At 57.9% G+C, this 20887-nt stretch overlaps 1 protein-coding gene across 8 annotated transcripts in view; it reads left to right on the forward strand.

Moving 5' to 3' along the window:
• The window catches only part of SFXN5 (sideroflexin 5), a 113608-nt gene extending 99776 nt beyond the window's left edge, over positions 1 to 13832 (forward strand). For all 8 annotated transcript variants that reach the window (XM_036073247.2, XM_036073252.2, XM_036073245.2 and 5 more), the window contains one exon: positions 10711 to 13832. In XM_036073247.2, coding sequence (XP_035929140.2) covers positions 10711 to 10788 — 78 coding nt within the window. In that variant the 3' untranslated portion in view covers positions 10789 to 13832. The remainder of the gene's footprint in view (positions 1 to 10710) is intronic.
• The last annotated feature ends 7055 nt before the right edge of the window (positions 13833 to 20887 follow it).

Genomic DNA, 20887 nt, shown 5'->3' on the forward strand with positions numbered 1-20887 from the left:
GGCTTTGGGGCATTGGCCAAGGCTGGCTCAGTCACTCATCCACACCTAGATTCTGTTCCCCACTCCAGAGATGCTGGGTTGCTTTCCCCTTCTTGTACCTGGGAGGACCATGTCATAGCCCCTGGTCTCAGAGAGCCTCCATGCTGAGGGGGTAGACAGAAACCCAGTGAACAAGAAATGTCAGGTGCCGTGTAGTAACGTGAAAATAAAGTGGAGGGCTGTGCCGGGGTTTGCCCAGGGGTGAGTCATGGATTGTGGAGGCCTCCGTGGCATGTGGGGCCTGATTTGTAGTGGCCTTTCTGGCCATGCCCTCTCTGGAGATTGGGGCCCTGGGTTCCAGCAAATGTGGTCATCTCTGTCCTCCCCCAGATACACATGTATACACACACACACACACACACACACACACACACACACACACACTGCGCTCCAGGTCCCTAGAGGGAGATGTCCAGGGTCCAGTCTTCATGCTCCCAGGCTTGGCTGCCACGGGAGGCTGGACCAGGGGATGGCGAATGTCCCTCCAACTCTGACAGCAGCGTTCCCCACCTGGGAGCGCTTCCAATCCCGTTTAATGAACCTCATGTCTCCTTGGAGCAAGAAGCAGTACCTTGGCCAAGTCCTCTCCCCGTGTCCCTGCCTGCTTCTGTCTGTCTGTGTGCCTCTTTCTCCCTTCCTCGATTCCTCTCGGGCTCCCCCTCTCTTTCCCCCACTATCCCCCCGGGAGCTCAGGGGCTGGGGAACAGGGCTGCACATACAAGCGGGAGCCATTGTTTGACAATCTGTTTTTGTCTTCATCTTGTTGGCAGGCGGCAGGAGAGGAGCGAAAGGTTAATGAGGCACTGTGCAGCGGGATTACTGCATGAACGGGCGGCGGCGGGCGGGCGGGCGGGCGAGCCAGCCGTGGTAACAGGGAACTAATTAGGAGCAGTTTAACAGGAGGAAAAAGTGAAATCTCCTCTTCACCAACTGTCAATAATTAGCTGATTTGGTGAGGTTGAAATGTGTCCACAGGAGAAGGTGGGGCTTTTCTGTGGATGAGGGAGGCGTGGATGAGGGGAGAGAGAGAGGGGGCCACTGAGGGCTCTGCCCTGCCCGTAGGTGGGATTGGGGCTGGGGTCACCCCTCATCCCCCAGGCCCACCCTCCTCCCCTCTGGCTGGCGTCCCTCAGCCTCAGCTATCCATATGACCTGGGTCTTAACCTCAGCGACCTCAGTTTCCCCCGCCTTAGGGTGGTAGAACTATGTTTCTTCCTGGCTCTGCCCGTTAGGATTCTAGAAGTGAAACCACAAGACCAGGGCCGAGTTCTAGAGTTGGAAGTGCTGACAGCAGGCTGTGTGATCTTAAGTCAGATGCTGACCTTCAGGTGTCTTGTCTGCAGCATGGGTATGCCCTCTGAGAGCCACCTCCCGGGGTCTGGCATGACTTGAGAATGCTGCCAAACCGTTAATGGGCAGAGCCTCACCGTCCTGGGGACATGCCTGGTAGCCCCTGGACCCTCCCTCAGCTCTTCTGGCCTCTCAGCAGCAATAGGAACTGGAATGGGGGCACAGGAAAGAGGGGCTCTGTGCTCTGGCTGGCTGCAGGTGGAGGAGAGGGAGCTCCGGGCTGCTTCTGCAGGGCTAGGGGCTGTCTAAGTGTGTGTGGCCCTCCTCCCTGCACGGGCTTTGCAGGTGCCAAGTGGGAGGCAAGGAGTCAGGTTCACTGGGAGCTAGGGCTGTCTCCTGTCGGGCCTGTTGGCTCTGTTGGTCTGCCCTGCAGTTGTTGGTTTGTTGGCCTTCCCTGACAACTCAGCAGGGGACCCCCTCCCTCACCCTCCCTCTGCCCCTCCAGCTTCTGCCAAATACCTTGACTGGAAGAAAAGACATCATCAGAGGCCCCCAGGGCTTCCTGCTCAGAGCCTCCCATGTCAACCCTGCCAACCCCACCCCGCACCCCAGCCTAGCATCTCCTCACCTCAGCCTTACAGGGTCCAGGGCACTAGAAGGCATGATCGGAAGAATACCAAGGCCCTCATCACATCCTCACACCTACCCACAAGCCACATTTCACCCTGGCCCCAGAGGGTGGCTCTTAGAGGCCACATCCATGCTGTAGATGAGGTACCTGAGGGTCAAGTTCAGCCACCCCCTTCTCAGTCCCTACCCCCTACCCATCCTTGGTCCCCCTTCCAGCTTTAAGAGTTAAGAAACAAAGAGGCATGTCCTCCCTATATGGGAAAAGAATATGGGTAACCCCAGTGGGCACCAGAACCTCTTCCATCTCACTCCCCATCACCAGCTCTGAGGAAAATGGTAGCTTTGATGAACCAGCTTGGCTGGAAGCTGTGAGAGGCTCTCTTTCTGAGAAGGCATTTGAACTCCCAACCAAGAATGGGGAAGAGTTGGGAATGGGCTCAGTTCTACATTCAAGCTGTTCTAGAAATGACTCCTCCTCCAGGAAGTCCTCTCTGATGAGCCCCACTAGGATCTGTCTCACCTCGCACATGTAGACCCTGGGAATGTGTGTTTCCTATGTCCCATCTACCTCCTCAGGTCAATAGTCCTTTCTCCCTCCCTCAGTGCATAGGTGTCCCTAAGGCTGAGAATTAGCACTCTTATCAACACCTAGTCCAGAGCATATTGGTTGTATTTGTTGGTTCCTGCTTCTCCTGCTCTTCCAGTCCTGATGTGAGGCCAGAGGCAAAGTCTAGAGGGCATTGTGTCCCTCCTGAGTCCACAGATGTTCACCTTCTCCCAGAGCAGGGGCCTCTTCCCCTCTAATCTCAAATCCATCTCCCACTTTGCTTGGAGATGTTTGTTTGGGGTTTTTCTCATTTACTGGTTTAATCAGTCTCTACTGAACTCCAAAGCGGGCTATTTTTGCCGTCAGAAATCTGCCGCCTCCCCGCCCGCTGCTTTCTTGGAGTTTGCCCACAGGACCCCCAGGAGGGATGGATGGGAATGGCAGAGCCACTCAGAGCCCAGGAACGCCAACGCCACCTGTCATGTTGCCTGTTCCCCACACCCCCGGCCCAAACCTGCGCGTGCACACAGGCCCACACACGAACATGCACACACATACCCTTGTGACAGGCCTCAGCGGGGCCACCTCTCAGCCTATCCCTCCTGGTTCTTTCCAGGACCTTCTTGAAAGCCTCGCTGAATTCAGGACAGGGAGGGAGGAGGCTTGGTTTTACAAAGCTCCTGCTGAGAGGATTAAAAGCATCAATATGTGCAAAGCAGCATAGGACATGCCTGGCCCACAAGCAAGGGCTCAGCCTTGTGAACCATGAGGGGATGCCGGTGAGCAAGACCGGACCTGGGCCCTAAGATAGCCGCGGGAGTCCGGCCTTCCTTATGCAGCATCACACAGGTTTTCCAAGCTTCCACAGGGCTCTCTCACCAGTTTCTTGATATTATCCTCATCTCAGTCCCCAAAAGTAGAAAATCTTCCCACCGCACATACAGGGAAACTGAGGCCTCGAAGCCCAAAAGATGGGAGGACAGAGAATGATTCTGAGATTGGTCCACCAGGGGGCACCCAGGAGCAGTACAAAGCTCCAAAATGGGGAGGGGGTCTGAGCCTTCCCTGGGTGCACATTGCACAGGGGAGATGGAAGAGCGTAAGACAGGATTCCTGCACTTGGGGAGCTTCGGTTCAATTTGATTAGACTTTTATCAAGGACCTACTGGCTTGAACTGGGGTGAGGTGGGGGACTGCTGTATTCACAGACGGTTAGTGAACGAATTGCCTGGGACTTGGGATGTGAAGGAGATGGAAATCAGTGCCGGGGCACCAGAGGCGGCAGCAGTGGATTTGGTCTGAGAAGGTCAGGGGGGACTTCCTGGAGGAGGCAGCCTTAGAGATTAGGCTATTGCTGGACTCAGGCCTCAAAGGCTAAACATACAAAGTACTGGAAATGGAGAGCAGCCAGTAGGTGAGGAACCTGGAGAAGGTCCCAGAAGGCCTTAGGGGTCCAGCCAAGGAATCTGACATTCATTGGGAAGGCAGTGGGAGCCCAGAGCTGGCATCAGAAGCCTGACCCAGGGGGACCGGGCTCAGGCCTTAGCTGCTCCCCAGCCCTGTCCTAACACCCCTGCCCTCCAGGATACTTGGGATGGCTTCACCAAAGATGGGGCCTGGACTTATGTCCAGGACCTGAGGCCGGCTCAGCCCCAGAGAGAGAGGGTGGGGAGTGCTGCCCAGCAGGTTCCAGGCCTGAAAGGGGCCTCAGGCCCACAGGGTCTGTCAGGTGCCGGCCTGGGCCTTGGACCCCATGTCAATGTCACCACCACCTGCAGATGCTCAGAAGCGCAGAACCCTGGCCAGGAGCAGGAGGCCGCTTTGAGCCATGTCACAGGGTCACACTGAACAGCCCGCCCCCCTGCCCTATGCCTTTGAAAAGGAGGCAGAAAAGCCACCAGAAGAAAGGCGAGGAGGAGGAAGTTCTTTGTAGTAGGTAAAAGCCCCTGAGATTGGGGCACAGGCCAGGGATCCAGTTTCCTGTTTATGTCTCGGCACCTTAGCTCCAGGTTCAAATATGTAAACTATCCACTGGCCACTGGCTGCAGGTGTGTGTGCTCCCAGGCTGGGGGGCAGAGGTGGCCCCACAGGCATTCCTGACTCTGGCCCCCCACCCTAATGAGCCGGCAGACGGAGGCGGCTAGCCCGGGGTTAACCCTTCCCGCACCACCAAGGAAGGCCCTATCAGGCCGCTCTAGGGGACTCTGGGGCCAGCTGGGCCTTGGGGTGCTCAGGGGAGGCTATGGTTACTGGACATGGTGCTTCGTGTTTTCTGCCACTGACTTTAGAAGCAACCAAAAGTTGGGGGCCGTCTGGTGTGAGGGGCAGCAGTGTCTGGCTGAGTGTGGAGGACGGGGTTGGGGCTCGGATGTGGGGGGGGCAGGAAATGTTAGCTGGGCGACACTGCTTTTCTCATGGTGGTGGGGGGGACACATGTCCCCAGCAGGCCCACAGCTTCCTCACTGGGCCCAGTAGCCCCCACCCTCTGGGGCTCTGGCTCCCCATCCCCTGCTGACCAACTGTCAGGTGCCTGGGGAGATGTCTGCCAGGTGAACGGAGGGACCTATGGGTTCCCACCTGCCCACCGCTGCCCGCCTGGGGCCGGGTCACCCCTTGCGCCTGTGGCCACTCCTTGCCCAGCCCCCTCTCTCCTCATTACTCTCTCCCTGGAGGAGGCCCCTCAGAGCTTGTCTGCGGTCAGAACCAAGCCCCTGCCCTCGGCCCACTACCCGGGGGCCTCTAGCCTTTACTGGGCTGCTACTGGTACCCCCCCATCCCCGCTCGCTGCACCCACTCCCCTTACCGGGCCTCGGCACCTCCCTCACTCCACAAGCCACCCATGAGCCTCTGTGACCACCACGCCGTGTGTTCTGCGGCCTCCATGGCACATAAAGCCAGCTTCTGCTGCTTACCCGTCAGCCCCCCTAGCAGCAGGGGCGCCCCGGGCCAGCAGCACAGCCGTCTGGCTCCGTCCCTGGTTGGGAAGCAGCAGGGTGCTCTGGTGCCCTCACCCAGTAGCTGAATCACATCCATTTATCAGCAGAGCCCGGATGTGATTTCTGTGGGGGAGACCCAGCACCCCACACCTCAGAGGGGTGATCTTCAAGCGGCCCGGGGTCCTCCCCCAATGGTCCCGACACCCGTGAGAGCTGCCATTGCCCAAGCCCCAGCCAAGGCTAGAGGGGTCTAAATGCACAGCCAGCTGTTGGCCCAGGCTGGAGGCCAGGGTCTGTGCCTAGGGTCGGCGCTGAGTTGGGGGTAGGAAATCTGGACTCCGGAGGTCACCAAATCCCGTTGCGAAGGCCGAAGCCTTTCAGCCCTCGTTGGGACCACTCAGAAAACTGTTTGCCTGCTATCCATGTTGCCTGATGCTGTGGCCCCCTCTGTCACCACTCCTGCTTCCTGGGCTGGTCCCTCAAGGCCACCATCATGGGTTTGTTCCCTTCACCCGCCCCTCAAATGTGCCTGTTCTCCAGGCCTGGCGCCCTCCCCTTCCATCTGCTCTCCTGGGCAAGCTCCCCCATCCGGGGGCTCCGGCTGTGCTTACACATCCCGGGCTCCCTCTCCCACCCAGACCCCTGCCCAGAGCTCCAGAACCCACGCCCTGTCTGCCTCCCAGCCCTCTGCACCCGGGGGTCTCAACATGGCCCAGCCTGAGCTGTCCCCCTCCCGCATTCCCTGCCTCGGAACAGCGTCACCAGCCACCCCAGCTCCTGAGCTAGAATTAGGAGTCATCCAACGCACAGTCATCCTCGACACCTCCCTCTCACCCCCACATGGGATTGGTCATCAACTCCTATGGATTTCTCTCCAGAGAGGATCCCAGTGCCACCGTCCCCCAGCCCCCCTGGCAGCATCATGGAGCAGGACCTGGCACCTCTCATTCCCACAGCTGCCCCCGCACTTACCCTCCAGTCCATCCTCCACGCCCACTGCCACGGGAGAAACATTTCTAAAACAGAGTCTGGATCATGGCCCGCCCCTGCTCAGAATCCTCCCATGGCTCCCCATGCCTCCACTGACACATTCGTGTGGCCTACAGGGGCCTGCCTGTCCTAGCCCCACCTCCATTTCCTGCCACGTTCCCCACATGCGCCAAACAATGCTGGCCAGCCGATGCTTCTCCCTTCATCCACCCAGCTTTTCCTGCCCTCTCGAATCAAAATCCTCCATTTTCTTCCTGGCCTACCTCCTCGGAGAAGTCTCTCTTCCCTGTTCCTTCATCAATACATGGTAACCCCCACCCCCTCCCCAGTTTCCATGGCACCTCGTCTCTCTGGGATCCATGTGCTTTCATATGTGACTCCTCCCCTAGACTCTGAGCTTCTCAAGGGCGTGGAGGAGATCCCCTGTCCATCTCTGTGCCCAGCCCTCGTGGATGGCGTGGGCAGCCATAAACATCTGACTTGAGGGCTGATTACATTGAAACGAGAGAAAAAGCCTTGAATGCCACTCTGTCCCCAAGCCTCTGCTCCTGAGTACCGCAGCCACCTTCCCCTCCCCAGAGCCTTTCCTCTGCCCGAATCTCCCCCCTGCCTCCCTCCTACCTGCTGCCCTCAGCACTGTGGGGAGCCTGCGGGGCGGGGCTGGGTCTGTGACAGCGCCCCGCTGGGAGGATGACACCTCAGTCCGCACCCGGGCCAGCACTCTCCAGGGAGCGGGTCGAGTGGGTCAAGTGGGCCGTGGCCCCGGCCCGTGGTCCTCCGCCGTGGTGGTGAGCAGCTTCTCCGATTTTAATGCGGGCCTCAGTGCTTCGGTGAAAGCCGGGATGGGAAGTTGCTAATAATGGCACTAAAATAAAATATGCTACATCTGTTATGGGTAGCAGAACAAAATTAGCTGCTCACACCTCTGACATCCAAGATGTCTTAACTTAAAATACTCCTTGGCTTACTTTACATCATTTACTGATTATATTTAAAAGAAATACAATTTTGCAATTACTGTTCTTTCCAGTGTGATATCTGTGCATCATTTTCCTTTTATGTTTATATATTTCTCCTTCATTAGTGCAGTCTGAAGGGTGATTAGGATTCTTCAAACATTTTACAGAGGTTAAACGTTGATTAAGATTTAATTATTACTGTAAATAGCTTGGAATGACATATGGTGCAAAAGCCTGACATATGTGCATTTGAATAAATGAAGTGCTATTTCCCAGGATGCCTCAGTAGCTGTTTAACAGCTTTCCCGAAGGGTTATGTTACACCTCATGGTAAGATTGCTGGGATGTTATATTTTGTTGGTTTTTGCAGCTGAAAGCTAAGAACAGTTTTCCAGTTTTTTAAAAACATTGAATATTTTAAATACCTAAATTGTTTTGCACAAATTTTTGCTAATTTGTCTAACTAGGTTAAACATTTTCAAAAGCATTTAGATTTTTAAGCGTGGGCGCTGTGCATTGTGTCAGCGGCAGCGTGGGGACGAGGGGGACTGGTGGGGCGGAGGGGGCTCGGAGGCCGGCAGGGGTGGGGAGGGAAGAGGTGGCTGGAGGAGAGGGCGTGGGGAAGAGGCCTGGGCCCTGAGCCTAGCTCTTGTCTCTTTGGCCCTCTCCAGTGGCCAGAGCCTGGGTATCAGGGAACCGTGGACTACAGGGGAAGGGCCCCCCTTGCCCCGGAACTCCACCACGCCCACAGCTCCGGTCCGCACTGCGCTCCCTCTTGCCTGACCTCTGACGTGCCCGGCCCCGGGCCTGACTGAGTTCTTTGAAGGTCTATGGCACCTTCTGCCTGCTCTTCGGGGCTGCCATGCCCTGACATAGAGCACGTACCTGGGAGCAGGTTCAGCTGAACTAAGCTACAAAGGCCCCGCACTTCCTTGACTCCACCTAGGGTGGAGATCAGGCCTGGGCCCCCCTCACTGAGGTAGCACCTCCCTTTCCGGCTCCGTCCCGTGGGGGGCTCAGGCATCCCCACTGGCTTAGTCCCTGGAGCTGCAAACCAACACCTGGGCTGCCGTAGAGCCTCCAGGGGAACCCTCTCCTCCCAGTGCCTTCTGCCTCCCTTCTTCCCATTCATTCATTCAACACTTACTGAATACCTCCTGTGTATTGGCCCTAGGCCTTGAGGATGCAGGGATGAACACGATCGATCGCACATCACGTTTGCTGCCTCATGGAGCTTGCCGTCTAAAGTGGAGAGGGGGGAGACGAGTGGACAGTCAACCTCAGCAACAAGTGATACAACTGGGATTAAGAAGTGCCAGGAGCTGTGGGGGCCCGGGGAAGTGGCCACACCCAGGCTGGAGGAGGGAAGATGTCTAAAGCTGCCTCCTGGACCTCCTGGAAGATAAGCCCCCAGGAAGAACAGGGAGAGTGGGGAGGGGGAGGAGGAGAGGTGGTGACAGAGGGGCCGGCTCAGGCAGAGTCAGGCTGGGGAAAGCCCAGTGGATCTGAGGCCCTGAAATAAGTAGGTATGTGTGCTGTCTCTGGTCCAAGGGGCAGGGTAGAGCTAGGCAGGGGCCAGACAACCCGGGAGTCTAGACTGGGTCCCTGAAGGCAGCGGGGTCATTGAGCCATTTTATAAGGAACAGAGGGGTGGCCCAACTTGCGGTTGGGGAGGCTCACGCTGTCTGAGGTGGGGGCAGATTGGGGTGGCTGGGACTCGAGGGGAAGGAAGCAAAGAGGAGGCAAGGCAGGCCCAGGGCACCACTGGGTGGTGGTGTGGGGAGCTGGGGTGGGGCAGGGGGAGATGGTGACCTCAGTTGTGATTTAGATTTTAGGGTTGAGTTCAAGTGCCTGTGAGATATCCATGAGAAGGTCTAGTAGGCAGTCCCTGAGGGCCCAGGACTCAGGGCAGAAACATGGCGGGAGCCCCCTCAGATCTGGGAGTCACCGGGAGGGTTGACTCACCCCCGGGGGGTTGTGCAGGGAAGAGGGCCCAGCCAGGCCGAGCCCCAGCGACCCTGACAAGTGTCCAGTGGATGTCACAAAGCGTGGGGGCGGCAGTGAACTTGGAGAGAAGGATTTTTGTGGAGTATGGTGGGAAGAGAAGCCAGATTTGCTGTGGGTTGAAAAGTCAGTGGGAGGTGAGGAGGTGGAAAAGGCCAGTTGAGACAGTGCCTTAAAGAAATGTGGTTGCTGAGGAGGAGAGACCAGGCGGTAGCTGGAGCGTGACATGGGGTTAACGGGACGTCTTATCAGATGGGAGGTTCTTATCAGTGTTGAAATGCTGATGGTCAAGAGTCAGTGGGCTGCAAAGGTGGGAGACGGGGAGGACAGTCTGGGAGTGGGCTCCCAGAGTGGGTGTGGGGGGAGGTGGACCCCAGGAGGTGCTGCCTTCTGAGGGGAGGGGTGGCAGGAGGGCAGGCGTGGAGCAGTGTGGACAGGTAGTTATGGGTTTGATGGTGGGACGCTGAGAGGTTCCTTCTGTTGTCTTTGGCTTTTTCTCTGAAGTAGAAAGAAGGCTCTTGTGCTCAGGATGAGTGGGGAGCTGAGGGTGGGGTGGCTGAGGAGGGCGGAGATGGTTTAAGGTGGCTGTCTGTGGAGAATGGGAGAAGGAGCCGATTGGGTGAAGTGGTCGGCAGGGAGAAGTTTGCTGGTCACTGTGGGCGTCCAGCCCAAGTCAGGGACTGTGAATGTTGAGTGGTCTCCAATAGGTGGTCAAAGTTCAAGTGGAGAGAAGGTGGAGGCCTGTTGGAGTTCCTCCAAAGCTGGGCTTCTGCCATTTGGGGCTGGAAGGACTTCTGGGCTAGGGATTAGCTGGAGTGATGGCCCCTGGTGTCCGGGTTAGAGGGGGAGGGAGTGAAGACTGAGCTGTCAGGAGTCTGGGGCCTGAGGTCTTCGTGGTCTAAAAACGGATAGGGAGAGTGAGGGGGTACTGGAAGGCTAGGGGACTGTGGAGGCCAAGAGGGTGGAGTTGGGATTTCAGGAGTGTGGGTGAGGCAGCCTTGGGTGGTGACCAGGCCCAGGCAGTGGTGCGGTGCAGCGGACAAGGCCCTTGGAGATGAGGAAGACGTAACTCGGAGGTCAGAGTGTAGGATGCTCACCCACACAGACATGCCGCCAGAGGAAGAGACAAGACCTAGACAGGAAGGGATACTGTGAGCCCCTTGGCAGGAGGGCGGTAAAGAAGGATGTGTCCATAGGTGGCAGAGAGGGAGAACTGTGGGCACCAGGGTGCTCCTAATGCTACTCCCAGCTTCCACGCTCACCCCTTCCCTCCTGCCCCCCCAACCTGTCTTCTCTGTTCTTGCTCTCTCCGCAGATTGAGACGTCCCAGTTAGAGCCTGAGATTGCCCGGGCCACGAGTAGCCGGACAGTGGTGTACAACAAGGGGCTGTGAGTGGTGGCCGGCCGGCCTGGGGCTGGAGCACGATCCAGGCCGGGCACTTGGGGGAGGGGACGGAGTCTCTGGGGCTGCACCTGCAGGGAGGGGCAAGCTAACCCCACCAGTCCTGAGCCCCCCGCAGAGGTAGGGAGACTAATCTATTCACATGTTAACATACGGGAGAGGAATTCTGACACATTTCCTATAAAAAATAATCAAGTGCATTTCTGGGCCTTACGTGGGGTTGTCAGAACTCTACTCAGCACAATTATGTGTGAAGCTGAAAATTTGTAGAGTGCCCACGGGGTAGAATTAGGATCCTTTTATACTTTGGTTTTCTTTTTTCTTTTTCTTTTTTATCAGAATCAAGTCTGAGCCTTGGTTGCCACTGCCCAGATGCAGCAGCTGCCGGCGGCAGCCGTGGGAGTGGGCCTGGGGGCTGGTGGGTTTGGCAGCGGGCCTGATAGATTCAAGATATTCTGGTGGCCAGGCCCAGTGGCTCCCCGGGCTGGGCTGAGCTGGGCAGGGGTGGGGGCGGGGGGGGCGGGGAGGCAGTCTACACCTCACAGGATGAACCAGCAGCTATGACCGAGGTCCTCAGGAGGGGGCCCAGGGAGTCAGGAGCACTGGCGGCCTCTGAAAGATTTTGTGGGCAGTTGGCTCTGAGCGTGGCTGGCCCTCATCCACGCACAACCCGCAGAACCAATCCCTCTGCATGAAGCCCAGTGCCTGGGGCTGAGGTCACCCTTCATGGAACCCTGCTGATCCATTCGAGGCCCCTGAAATGACCCCAGCTCCAGGCAAGAAGCCCCAAGAAGGAATGATGTTTGGCTGGAATTGTGGGCTTGCACTTCGACCTCTACAGGAAGATCCTCCTTGTAGTCACCAGGCTGGAAGCTGGGCTGAGGGTGGGGCTGGAGCTGGAGCCCGGCTGACTGCCATCTGGGGGGCCTCTCCAGCCCCCCTGGGGCTGTCTGCCCCATCCCACTGGTTCCTGAGTGGGAAGGTCTTCTGCCTGAGGGCGAAGGCCAGGTTTCCAGGCACCTGACTCTGAGAGTCAGCCTGGAGCCAGGAACTGCAGGCCCTGGCTGTGGTACAAAGGGGCTGTGTGACCTTGGAGAAGTCCACTCCCCTCTCTGAGCCTTTACTCCCTGTCTGGAACCAGAGGACTGGAGCAAGGGGTTCCCACCGGCTCTTCCAGCAGGACCTCGTCTTCGCCTGTCCTGCTCAGATGCTGGCCATCCCAGGCACATCCCCCAGTGTGGACACTGGACTGAGAAAGGGGCAGGCCCCTCTGGGAACGGCCAGCAGTTGGCCTCAGAACCTGGACCTTGCCTTTCTGTGTGAGCCCACATCCTGGGAACACTTGACCTCTGCCAGACACTTTGCAGTTCTGAAGGAGGAGATCGCGTGGGTGGCTGTGGCTACGTGGGGCCCCACACCCTCGTGCCACCTCTCACCGTGCTCTGGCCTCCGGGGCCACGTGCTGATGGCTCCTGTCTCCTCCCACGTGTGGGCCGGGAAGAGGAGAGGTGGCAGGGGCTCTGCAGGGGTGGGGGGGAACGGGGCAAACAAACAGGAAGCGTGGGCCTCATTGGACCCCTCACCTGGCCCCAACTGGAATGGAGCCCTCAACATTGCAGCCTCAGGGCCTCCCCTGCCCTGGCGACTCCACCTGGGGAGAGACGTGGCTGGCGGCGACACAGGTGCAGGAGAAGGCTAGTGCAGGGCAGCAGGGGTGCGGCCACGGGCGGCTCTCACCGTCCTCAGTGCAGGGGTGCTTGCGGTAACGTGGGTCTTCCACAGGCATTGACACCAGGCGCCCCCTCAGAAGCCCCTGCTGCCCCCACTTGCCAGCCAGGCCCTGCTATTCCTGCAGCTTGCTGCCCTGAGGGCCCCCCGCCCAGTGTCCTCAGGAGCGGCACCCCCCGCCCCCGACCAGTCAGGAAAGGGTGAAAGCAGAGCAAGTAGGGAGAACAAAACAGTGGAGGGAAAGGTTGCCACAGTGTGAGAGGGTCAAGTATTTTTGAGCTAATCTTGCCATAATATGACTGTGCCAATGACAGGCTGGGCACATCTCGGTCCCCTTTTGAAAAGCTCTCTTCTAGCTCACCCTGCCCCACCTCTCCATGGGTCTTGTTCTTGTGCACTTTACCTTGAGACCAAAACTGCACAGCCCCAGCCCCACTCCCACCCCCTCGGGAGGCCTGGAAGAGATGGGGTCTCTCCGACTCCGTCTCTGTGCTGGCTGCCCTGGCCCAGCCCCACCCCAGCCCCGGCCCTGCGGCCTTGGCATCTCATGACCGACTTACTTTGTCTCCTGGATGATTTCTGGTCATGCTCCCAAATGCAATTCCAGGTGAGCTAAGGGGACTCCTCTTTGGGGAGGGGATTGGCAAAGGATCTGCATAGCTCAGGGTGACGGTGGGGGTCCAGTGGGCCGTGCTGCTAGATAAGCCCTGGCTGGGCTGTGGAAAACACCACGCGGGAAGACTTCCGGCCAACATCCATGCCCCACTCAGCCGAGGCCGGAGGAAGGGAGGCGTGGCGGACAGACTGGCTCGTGCCTGGGGAGGAGGCCGAGCCGGGCCCCACAGTTAGGGGGTAGCTGGCCCAGCTGTGTCAGAACACGGGGCACCCCTGCCACCCCAGTTCTCTAGGCCCGGTGTACTGGCCCGCCTTCTCCTGGTCACTTGAGACATTCCCTCAGCCTCGGGGGCAGCCTTCTCCCATCTCCAGAGAACAATCCGATGGTGCGGGGACCAGAAGCCCAAGATGTGTAGGCGGCGGCTGGGGAGGTGCTTGACGGCCCCTCTCTCCTTCCTGATTGTGAGCTGGCTTGTTTTCGATCCTGAGCCCCCGGCCTGGGAGCAGGGTGGGGGTTCCTGAGAGAAGAAAGACCAGAGGCAAGGTGGTCCTCCAGCCCCGGGCCGGGTGTGAGTGAGGCGCCGGCCCACGGGCCTTAGCCACACCGAGGAGACTTGGCAGTGTCTTTTTAACCTTCAGTCTCTGATTTATGTAATACTAATGAGCTGTGGGCAATAAATGATGGATTTAAAGCCTCGGGGCTTGGCTTTATGGATTGTGGGTGGGAGCGAGAGGGGTACGGAAGTACAGTGAGGACAAGCCAGGGCTGCCTGAGGGTTTTGTGGGAAGGCCCCCGAGGAAGGGCCAGACCCGGGGCTCCGGGAGGAGTCAGGGCCACCAGGAGGCCCAGAGGGAAAGGGAGAGGAAATGATGGAAGAGCATGTGAGGGCAGGAAGCGGGACAGAGGGGTGGGCTGAACTCTGCAGAAGGCCCCTCCCTTTACTAAGGGCCCCACTGCAAGGAACTTGAGCAGACAGGGATTTGGGTAGATTCTCGTACTGTTGATCTCCAGGGGACTGGGAGGGGGAGTGCAGGGGGGAGGGTAGTTCTGGACTGCCTGGGAGCCCAGAGAGGCTTCATAGGGAGGCGAGGCTTGAGCCAAGTGGAAAGGTTGCCATGTCTGCAGCGTGCATGGCACTAGCCCCAGGAACTCTGCCCCTTCCTAGCTGCTCCATAGTCCCTCAGGGCCAGGCCTCAGCCACCTTCTGCTGGCTCTTCTTCCTCTAGGCAGCCCCCAGAATTCCTGAGGGAATGAGGCCTGAACTCTTCTCCCGGACCTCCAAGCCTCTTCCACCCCTGCAGGGAGCAGCTGATGGCCTCCCATTGCCAGGGGGACCACGTAGTAGAGGTGAGGTCCATGGTTGGGGTCAGGCCGACCCCGGTTCCAGCCCCAGCTCGGCCCCAGCATGACTCTGTGACTTCTAGCCAGTCACTTCCTTTATGCACCCCTTAATTCCCTCAGATGTTTAAGGAGCACCTTCTCTAGTAGGGCCATGGTGTCTTTAGCTATAAAATGTCAGGAGCAGCATCACTTGCTGGGCTGGTGTGAGGACTGGAGAGACCAGGTGAGGAACGCACCCAGACTCTTCTCTCATGTCTCCCGCGTGTCAGGAGGGCTGCTGCCTCCCCTTACCTGGCACTGGGCCTCCCTAGGAGAGTGGGGGGAGGGAAAGGGCTGGGGTGGGGTCTGTTCTCAAAGCGATACTTCTAGGTCATGGGACTTCTGGTCTCGGGAATTTCTTTGTGGAAGAGCCCCACTGGCCACAGCCCCCATCCGGGCGGAAATCCTTGACTCTCAGGACAGACACAAATCCCTCCTGGGAGCTGTTTGTTGTTTTTAGCTGGTTTGGGGGCTCAGCTCCTGCCCAGCCGGGAGATCATTAACACTCCAGGAATGTGGCTTCCCCTGGCCCCATCCCCACCCACTGGCCCCTAAGACCTCCCTCCTCCCACTCAGGCCATGGTTAGAAGGAGGGTCAGAATGCTAGGGGATGAAGACAGTGATGAGTGACCCTTTCTCAAGGCCCGGGGTCATTTTCAGAATGGAGCTCCCTCAGCCTCCCAGAGCTGCTGCCGCTCCTGCCATCTCACCCACAGCCCTGCTGCTGATTAGCCCCTTAAACAGCAAAGTCTCAACCACTCCCAAAAGGCCTAACCCCCATGTGCCCTTGCTTCCCTGCACTACCAGGTGTCTCTCAGGGCAGTGGCTGAAAAATGTTCATTCACTTCTCACGCCCCACTCCAAGGTAGCTGTTGGGAACCTTGTCTAAGCTCAGAGCCTGGCTCCTTCCTGACAAGGACATCTTCTCAGAGTCTGGGGCCCCACCTCACCCCAGTTCCCTGGGCCTTGTGGGAGGGTAAAGAGAAGGAAGGAGAAAGAGAAGGTAGACAAATGGGTGACAGGCACCAGGTGTCCCCCTTCGAGGACCCCATACACATCCAATGAGGAAGTGAGGGAAGGAGGCTGCTATCAGTCCCTGGCCACCTGCGCTGGTTCTCCTCCTCTCCATAGGTAAGAGTGGCAGAGGGAGGGACAGTACACCAGGGCCCTCACTCAGTCCAGGGGTGAACTGCAAGAAGTTCAGTGTTAGGGAATAGGGGGCAAGACGAGTCACCGGAGATAGAAGTGGGCCAGCTGGCAGCCACCGGAAGCTTTAAGTAGGGAAGTGGATTCATCTGGCAGCAGAGTAGAGTGTATCGTGGACACAGGCAAGACTGCTGGGGAGACCAGGAGAGAGTCAAGGTGGGGGAAGACGGAGCCTAGACCAGGTGGTGAAATGGGGATGGAGAGAATGAAGAGATTAGGACTGGTGATTGATGGTGGAGAGGTGGCAAAGAGAAATTAGAGATGGCCCCAGATTCCTGGCTTGGGCAGCTTAGCTCTCAGAGCTAAGGGACAGAAAAGGAAGAACAAAGCTACAGAGAAGGTAATGCGTTTTGTTTTACAGGTTATTAGAGGTTCCTGGGAGAGACCCAAGTCATGATGTCAGGGGACGATTGGGTGTGCTTGTCGGGAGCTCAGGAGGCGGGTGGGAACTAGATACGTAGCTTGGCATGTTATCCATTTATTGAGAGCACCTGGAACTAAAGGAACGGCAGCAACCACCCAGGGGGAGTCTGTGGGGTGAGAAGAGGGAGACCTGGGATGGAACCTTGAGGAGCCCCCACCTCTGAGGCCTGGCCAGAGACAGGAGGCTGCTAAGAAGCTCCACCACAAGAAGGGTGTTATGGGCTGAACTGTGTCCCCCTAAATTCAAATGTTGAAGTCCCAACCCCCAGGACCTCAGAATGCAACTGTATCCGGAGGCAGGGTCTTTAAAGAGGTCATTAAGGTAAAACAAGCTCATGAGGGCGGGTCCTCATCCAGTATGACTGGTCACTGTATAAGAAGTGGAAATTTGGACACAGACATCCATAGAGAGGAAACACCGTCTGAACGTGAAGACAGCCACCTTCAAGCCACGAAGAGAAGCTTCAGGAGAGATCAGCCCTGCTGGCACTTTGAGCTCGGACGTCTAGCCTCCGGAACTGTGAGAAAATAAATCCCTGTCGCTTAAGCTGCCCCGTCTGTGGTGTTTGTCCTGACAGCCCCAGCACATTAATGCCGGGGGTAAGAGGAAGGTGAGGAGAACGGGGTAGACAAGAGACGAGGATGCTTCCAGTAGGGGAGGTTGTCCACATACTGAACAGGTGCTGGGAGGTGAGGAAGATGGACACACAGCATGTCCCCTGGAAGGACCTGGAGAGAATAGTCTCAGTGGAATGTGGTCAGGCGAAAGCCAGATGTCCACGGGCTGGGAAGTTAGTAGGACTCCGACTGGCCGCCCGTGTACCTTAACTTGTAAAACAAAGAATTTCCAAGAAATTGGGTTGTGAGCTGGGCGTTGAGACCTGATGATGGCTGCAGCACCATGTGGGGCTAACAGAAGGTGTCAGAAGGAAGACTCGGGCATGTGGACAGTAACGGGTGAGAGGGAGGAGCCTGGGGAGGCAGGAAAGAGAAGTGAGGTCCCCGGAGAGGAGAGGGGCGGGCCAGAAGGAGAGGAGGGTCTCGGGGTAACAGGACAGAGGTGATGTGTGTTTGAGGGTAGGAGGTTGGGGGGGTGAGAGGCTAGCTTGCCTGGCCCCCCCAGATCCACTCTGCACCATTCTCTACCCGCTCTCTGTCCCGGGAGGCTGACTCGTATGGACTTGCCATCTGGCTCCTGTGATTGGGAGTCCCCAGTGAAGGATTTGAAGAGAGTGACACTGGGGGATTCATTCCCCTGGCCTCCCCTGCCTCCTTGGGCCCCCTGCTACTGAAGACCACAGCTCCTGTCTGGGGCCATCTCCATCCATCTGTCCTCTCAGGTTCTGGTGACTGCTCCTGCCTCTTCAGGCCCCAGGGCTGTGGGCCACTGTCGTTAGCTTGGGGCACTACAACATCTCTTCTTGGGGTCCCCAAATTTGTGAATTGTTCCTTTATCCAACCCTCCTCAGACTGCCCCATTTGAAGAGACTATCTCTTTCTTCCTGGCCCCCGGTTGATAACGAAGGTGTTCTCTTCCAGAGCTTCTCATTTCCCTCTGGAGATGGAAATAAGGTTTTCTGTTGCGGGTAAGCAGGGAAAGAGGTTTGGGGAGAAGGGTGACCGTTTGAGACATCCCCTGTGGAGAACAGGAGTGGATTTATCAATCTAAACCGAGGCTGGGACCTTGGACTTCAAGGGGTGCCATCCAGCACGCTTGCCTGATGTCCTCACAGACTCAGCTGCAAGGGCAGATGGGGAAACAGGTTCGAGCAAGTTTGTGATTTTGCCAGGCAGGTGCAACCAAGGAGCAGTGGGACCAGGGGATGTGGGAGAGACAACGGAGGGGCCTGTGGCCAGGAGCAGCCTGTGAGGAGGTCAAAGCGCGGATGTAGAAGGAAATCGAGCGAGTGAGCGGGAAGAACGTGTGGTCTGATAGGAGAGGACATCTGAATGTGCGATTTGAAAGAAGGCGTGATTCCGGGCTCTCGTAAGCCCTGGGGGTGAGAGTGGTGAGGAGGGGAATGGGGAATGGGGGTCTGGGGCGCTGGGTGGGTTGTTCATGGAGACCCCCAGGTCTTGGGGAGACAGGAAGACCCTAAGCTGGTGGCCACAGTCTGACAAATGAGGGGGTATGATGGGGACAGGCAGCACACCCCGCCCACGTGCCCCGCCACACGCCCACACACACCCACACAGTCACAGTCGCGCGCACACGCCCACAGCCCTCCCAGACACTCCCAGACACCCTCACATGCACTCACCCTCACACACACCCCAGACAGCAGATGGGGCGCTCGGGTAATTGGTTAAACCTGTTCCCGATGTCTGGCTCCGCATTGGCAGCGCCTGTCTGACAGGAAAGCTGGCTGGGCCTGCACCACTCAGCCTGCTGGCCTCCCTGCCCCTCCCCCTGCATGGCTGCCCGGGAGCAGGGGCTCCAGCAGAGGCCTGCCGGCCCCCGCCTGGCTCCCTCCTGGGCGGAACCCAGTTCACTGGGCACGGGTTCCGTGGAGCCCCATGGGAAGCAGTCACAGCGCCCCTGAGGAGGAGTTGGTGAAAACCAAGAGCAGAGATGCTAAGATCACAAGCCATGCAGCTACAGAGCTGTGGGGACTAATCTCGGAAAGTTCCATGGACGAGAGGAGCGTAAAGATCATTCCCCGAAGCTGAGGCACATGGCTTGGGCCACGGGAGTTAAGAACAGCTGCCCCGTGTTCCCTCCACTGAAGCCACATGCAGCGTGGGGTTGTCTCTTGTCATCAGTACCGCAGCCGTCTGACTCTGCAGGGCCTGGGAGGCCAGCCCAGCTGGGGGGGACATGACCTCGCCGGGCTCATTTGGGGAACGCCTGGCCAAGCAGCCCCTGTCCACCTGTCCACCTGCAGGGCCCTGATCTCCAAGAGGAAGGAGCAGTCGAGGGAGGGACGGGAGCATCATTCCTCAGCTTCTTCTCCCCTTCCCGGCTGCATCTGTGTCTCTTTGAGAGAAACTTTGGTTTGTTCCCTGGAGAGGGCCCAAAAACTCCCAAATTAGCAAACCTGGCAAGCCGGCAGCTCAGAAAATAGTTCATCCTGATTCCATGTTTTTCAGGCTCACAGAAGCCTTTATTAATGAAGTCACAACACCAATATTTACCGTCTGCAGGGAGAGGCACAACACGGGGGGGTGGATGGGAGTGCGGTGGGGACTCCCGCCCCGCCCCACGCAGGCCTGGCCTAGGAAGACTGGCAGGTTTCCTTGGGTCCTTTCCAGCCCTTTATCTGGATGACAGGGGCTACTCTGCTGGGATCCTCCTGCGCCCCCTCCCCCCCCAAGTGAGACTCTTGAGAGGAACAGCTCACCCGTTCCTCTGCCCCACCGGTGCCAGAAGGACGCCTCCCCTCCTCCACCTCAGCCCACTTGTGTGTACGCGCTCCCCAGAGGTTATCCACCTGCTTGGCGGTGAGACAATGCGCTTGGAGGTTAGGACTTTCAAGATGTGGGGAATATGTTTCCTGGTTGATGGGGTGGGGAGGGCCATTGGGATGGGAGAAAGCCCTTTGGTTTCTAGCATTGACCGGACCCAAGTGAGATGCTGACGGTCCCAGCAAAAGGACCTTCTGTGCTTGGATCCCTGCATGTGCCCCAGGCAAGTCTTCAACATTGACGTCAACATGGATCAAGCCCCCAGCACATTCCAGGAGCCAAGAGAAACAGTAAAGGCACAGCACAGGCAAAACCCATGGCTCACAGGGGCTCAGGGATGACATGGGCGAGACTGAAGCAGAGGGCACCAGGAGTGAGGTAGGAGAGGCCAAGGCTGGGAAAGAAGTAGGGTAGAGTGGGGGGCTTAGGATGAGTGTGACACAGTCCTGTGTGGGCTCAAGGAAGAGAACCCTAGCCACAGTATGGAGGGGCCTCATCTCTGACATCCACACCTTATTAACCTACCACTCCTTCCCTTCCCTCCCCTCCCCACCCCCAAGGAGCCATGTACACTGCTTCCCAAGGTAGAAGAAATCTTGGCCGTTTGCTGAGGTGGGCAATCCTGGAGGAGAACAGGTGGGGAGATGAGTCAGCTGTGAACGTGTTGGGTTTGAGGTGCCGGGGGGCCTGGAGTGCAGCAGATGTGGGCGGTGGGCTCGGGGGGTCTGCAGCTCGGCAGAGGTCGCCTGCAGGGAGGCCAGGGCGCCAGGAGAAGTCCTGCACATGGATGTGAAGCCCCAGGTGGAGGGCACAGTGAAGAGGCAGGAGGCGCAAGGGCTGGCCCTGCAGTGGACAGGGGCGACGAGGCAAGGACAAGACGGGAGGACTCGGAGAGGCAGGTGATGGTGTCAGAGGCACCGGAGTAAAGGCAGAGGGGGTGCTGGAGTCAAGGAAGGAATGGCCGAAAGAGCGGGCTGTAGGTAAAGCCAAATAGGCCGCAGCTGAGTTTGGCCCCCACGGGTGGTGGTAATTGGTGATTGGTGAGAGGGTTGGGGAGCACATGGCAGGTGAAGAAGTGGAGACAGGTCTGGACGTTGTAAGGGAAAGGTTGTTAGGAAGACAGGTCTTGCTTTTTAAGGATGAAGGAAACCTTGATGTGTGACAGCAGGAGAGGCAAGTGGATGAGCAGAAGGGCAGATGAACTGAAGAGCTCAGTCGAGCCCTGCCTTGTTATTCTTTCCTGGCTAGAGGCCCTGCGTCCTTGGGGACCGGTTGGAGGCTCAGCCTTACACCCCAACTTGGAAGCTTTCATCTGCACGGGGGGGTTCTCCG

Source organism: Halichoerus grypus, chromosome 10, assembly GCF_964656455.1.
Source record: "Halichoerus grypus chromosome 10, mHalGry1.hap1.1, whole genome shotgun sequence".
In the NCBI taxonomy this organism is placed as follows: Eukaryota; Metazoa; Chordata; class Mammalia; order Carnivora; family Phocidae; genus Halichoerus; species Halichoerus grypus.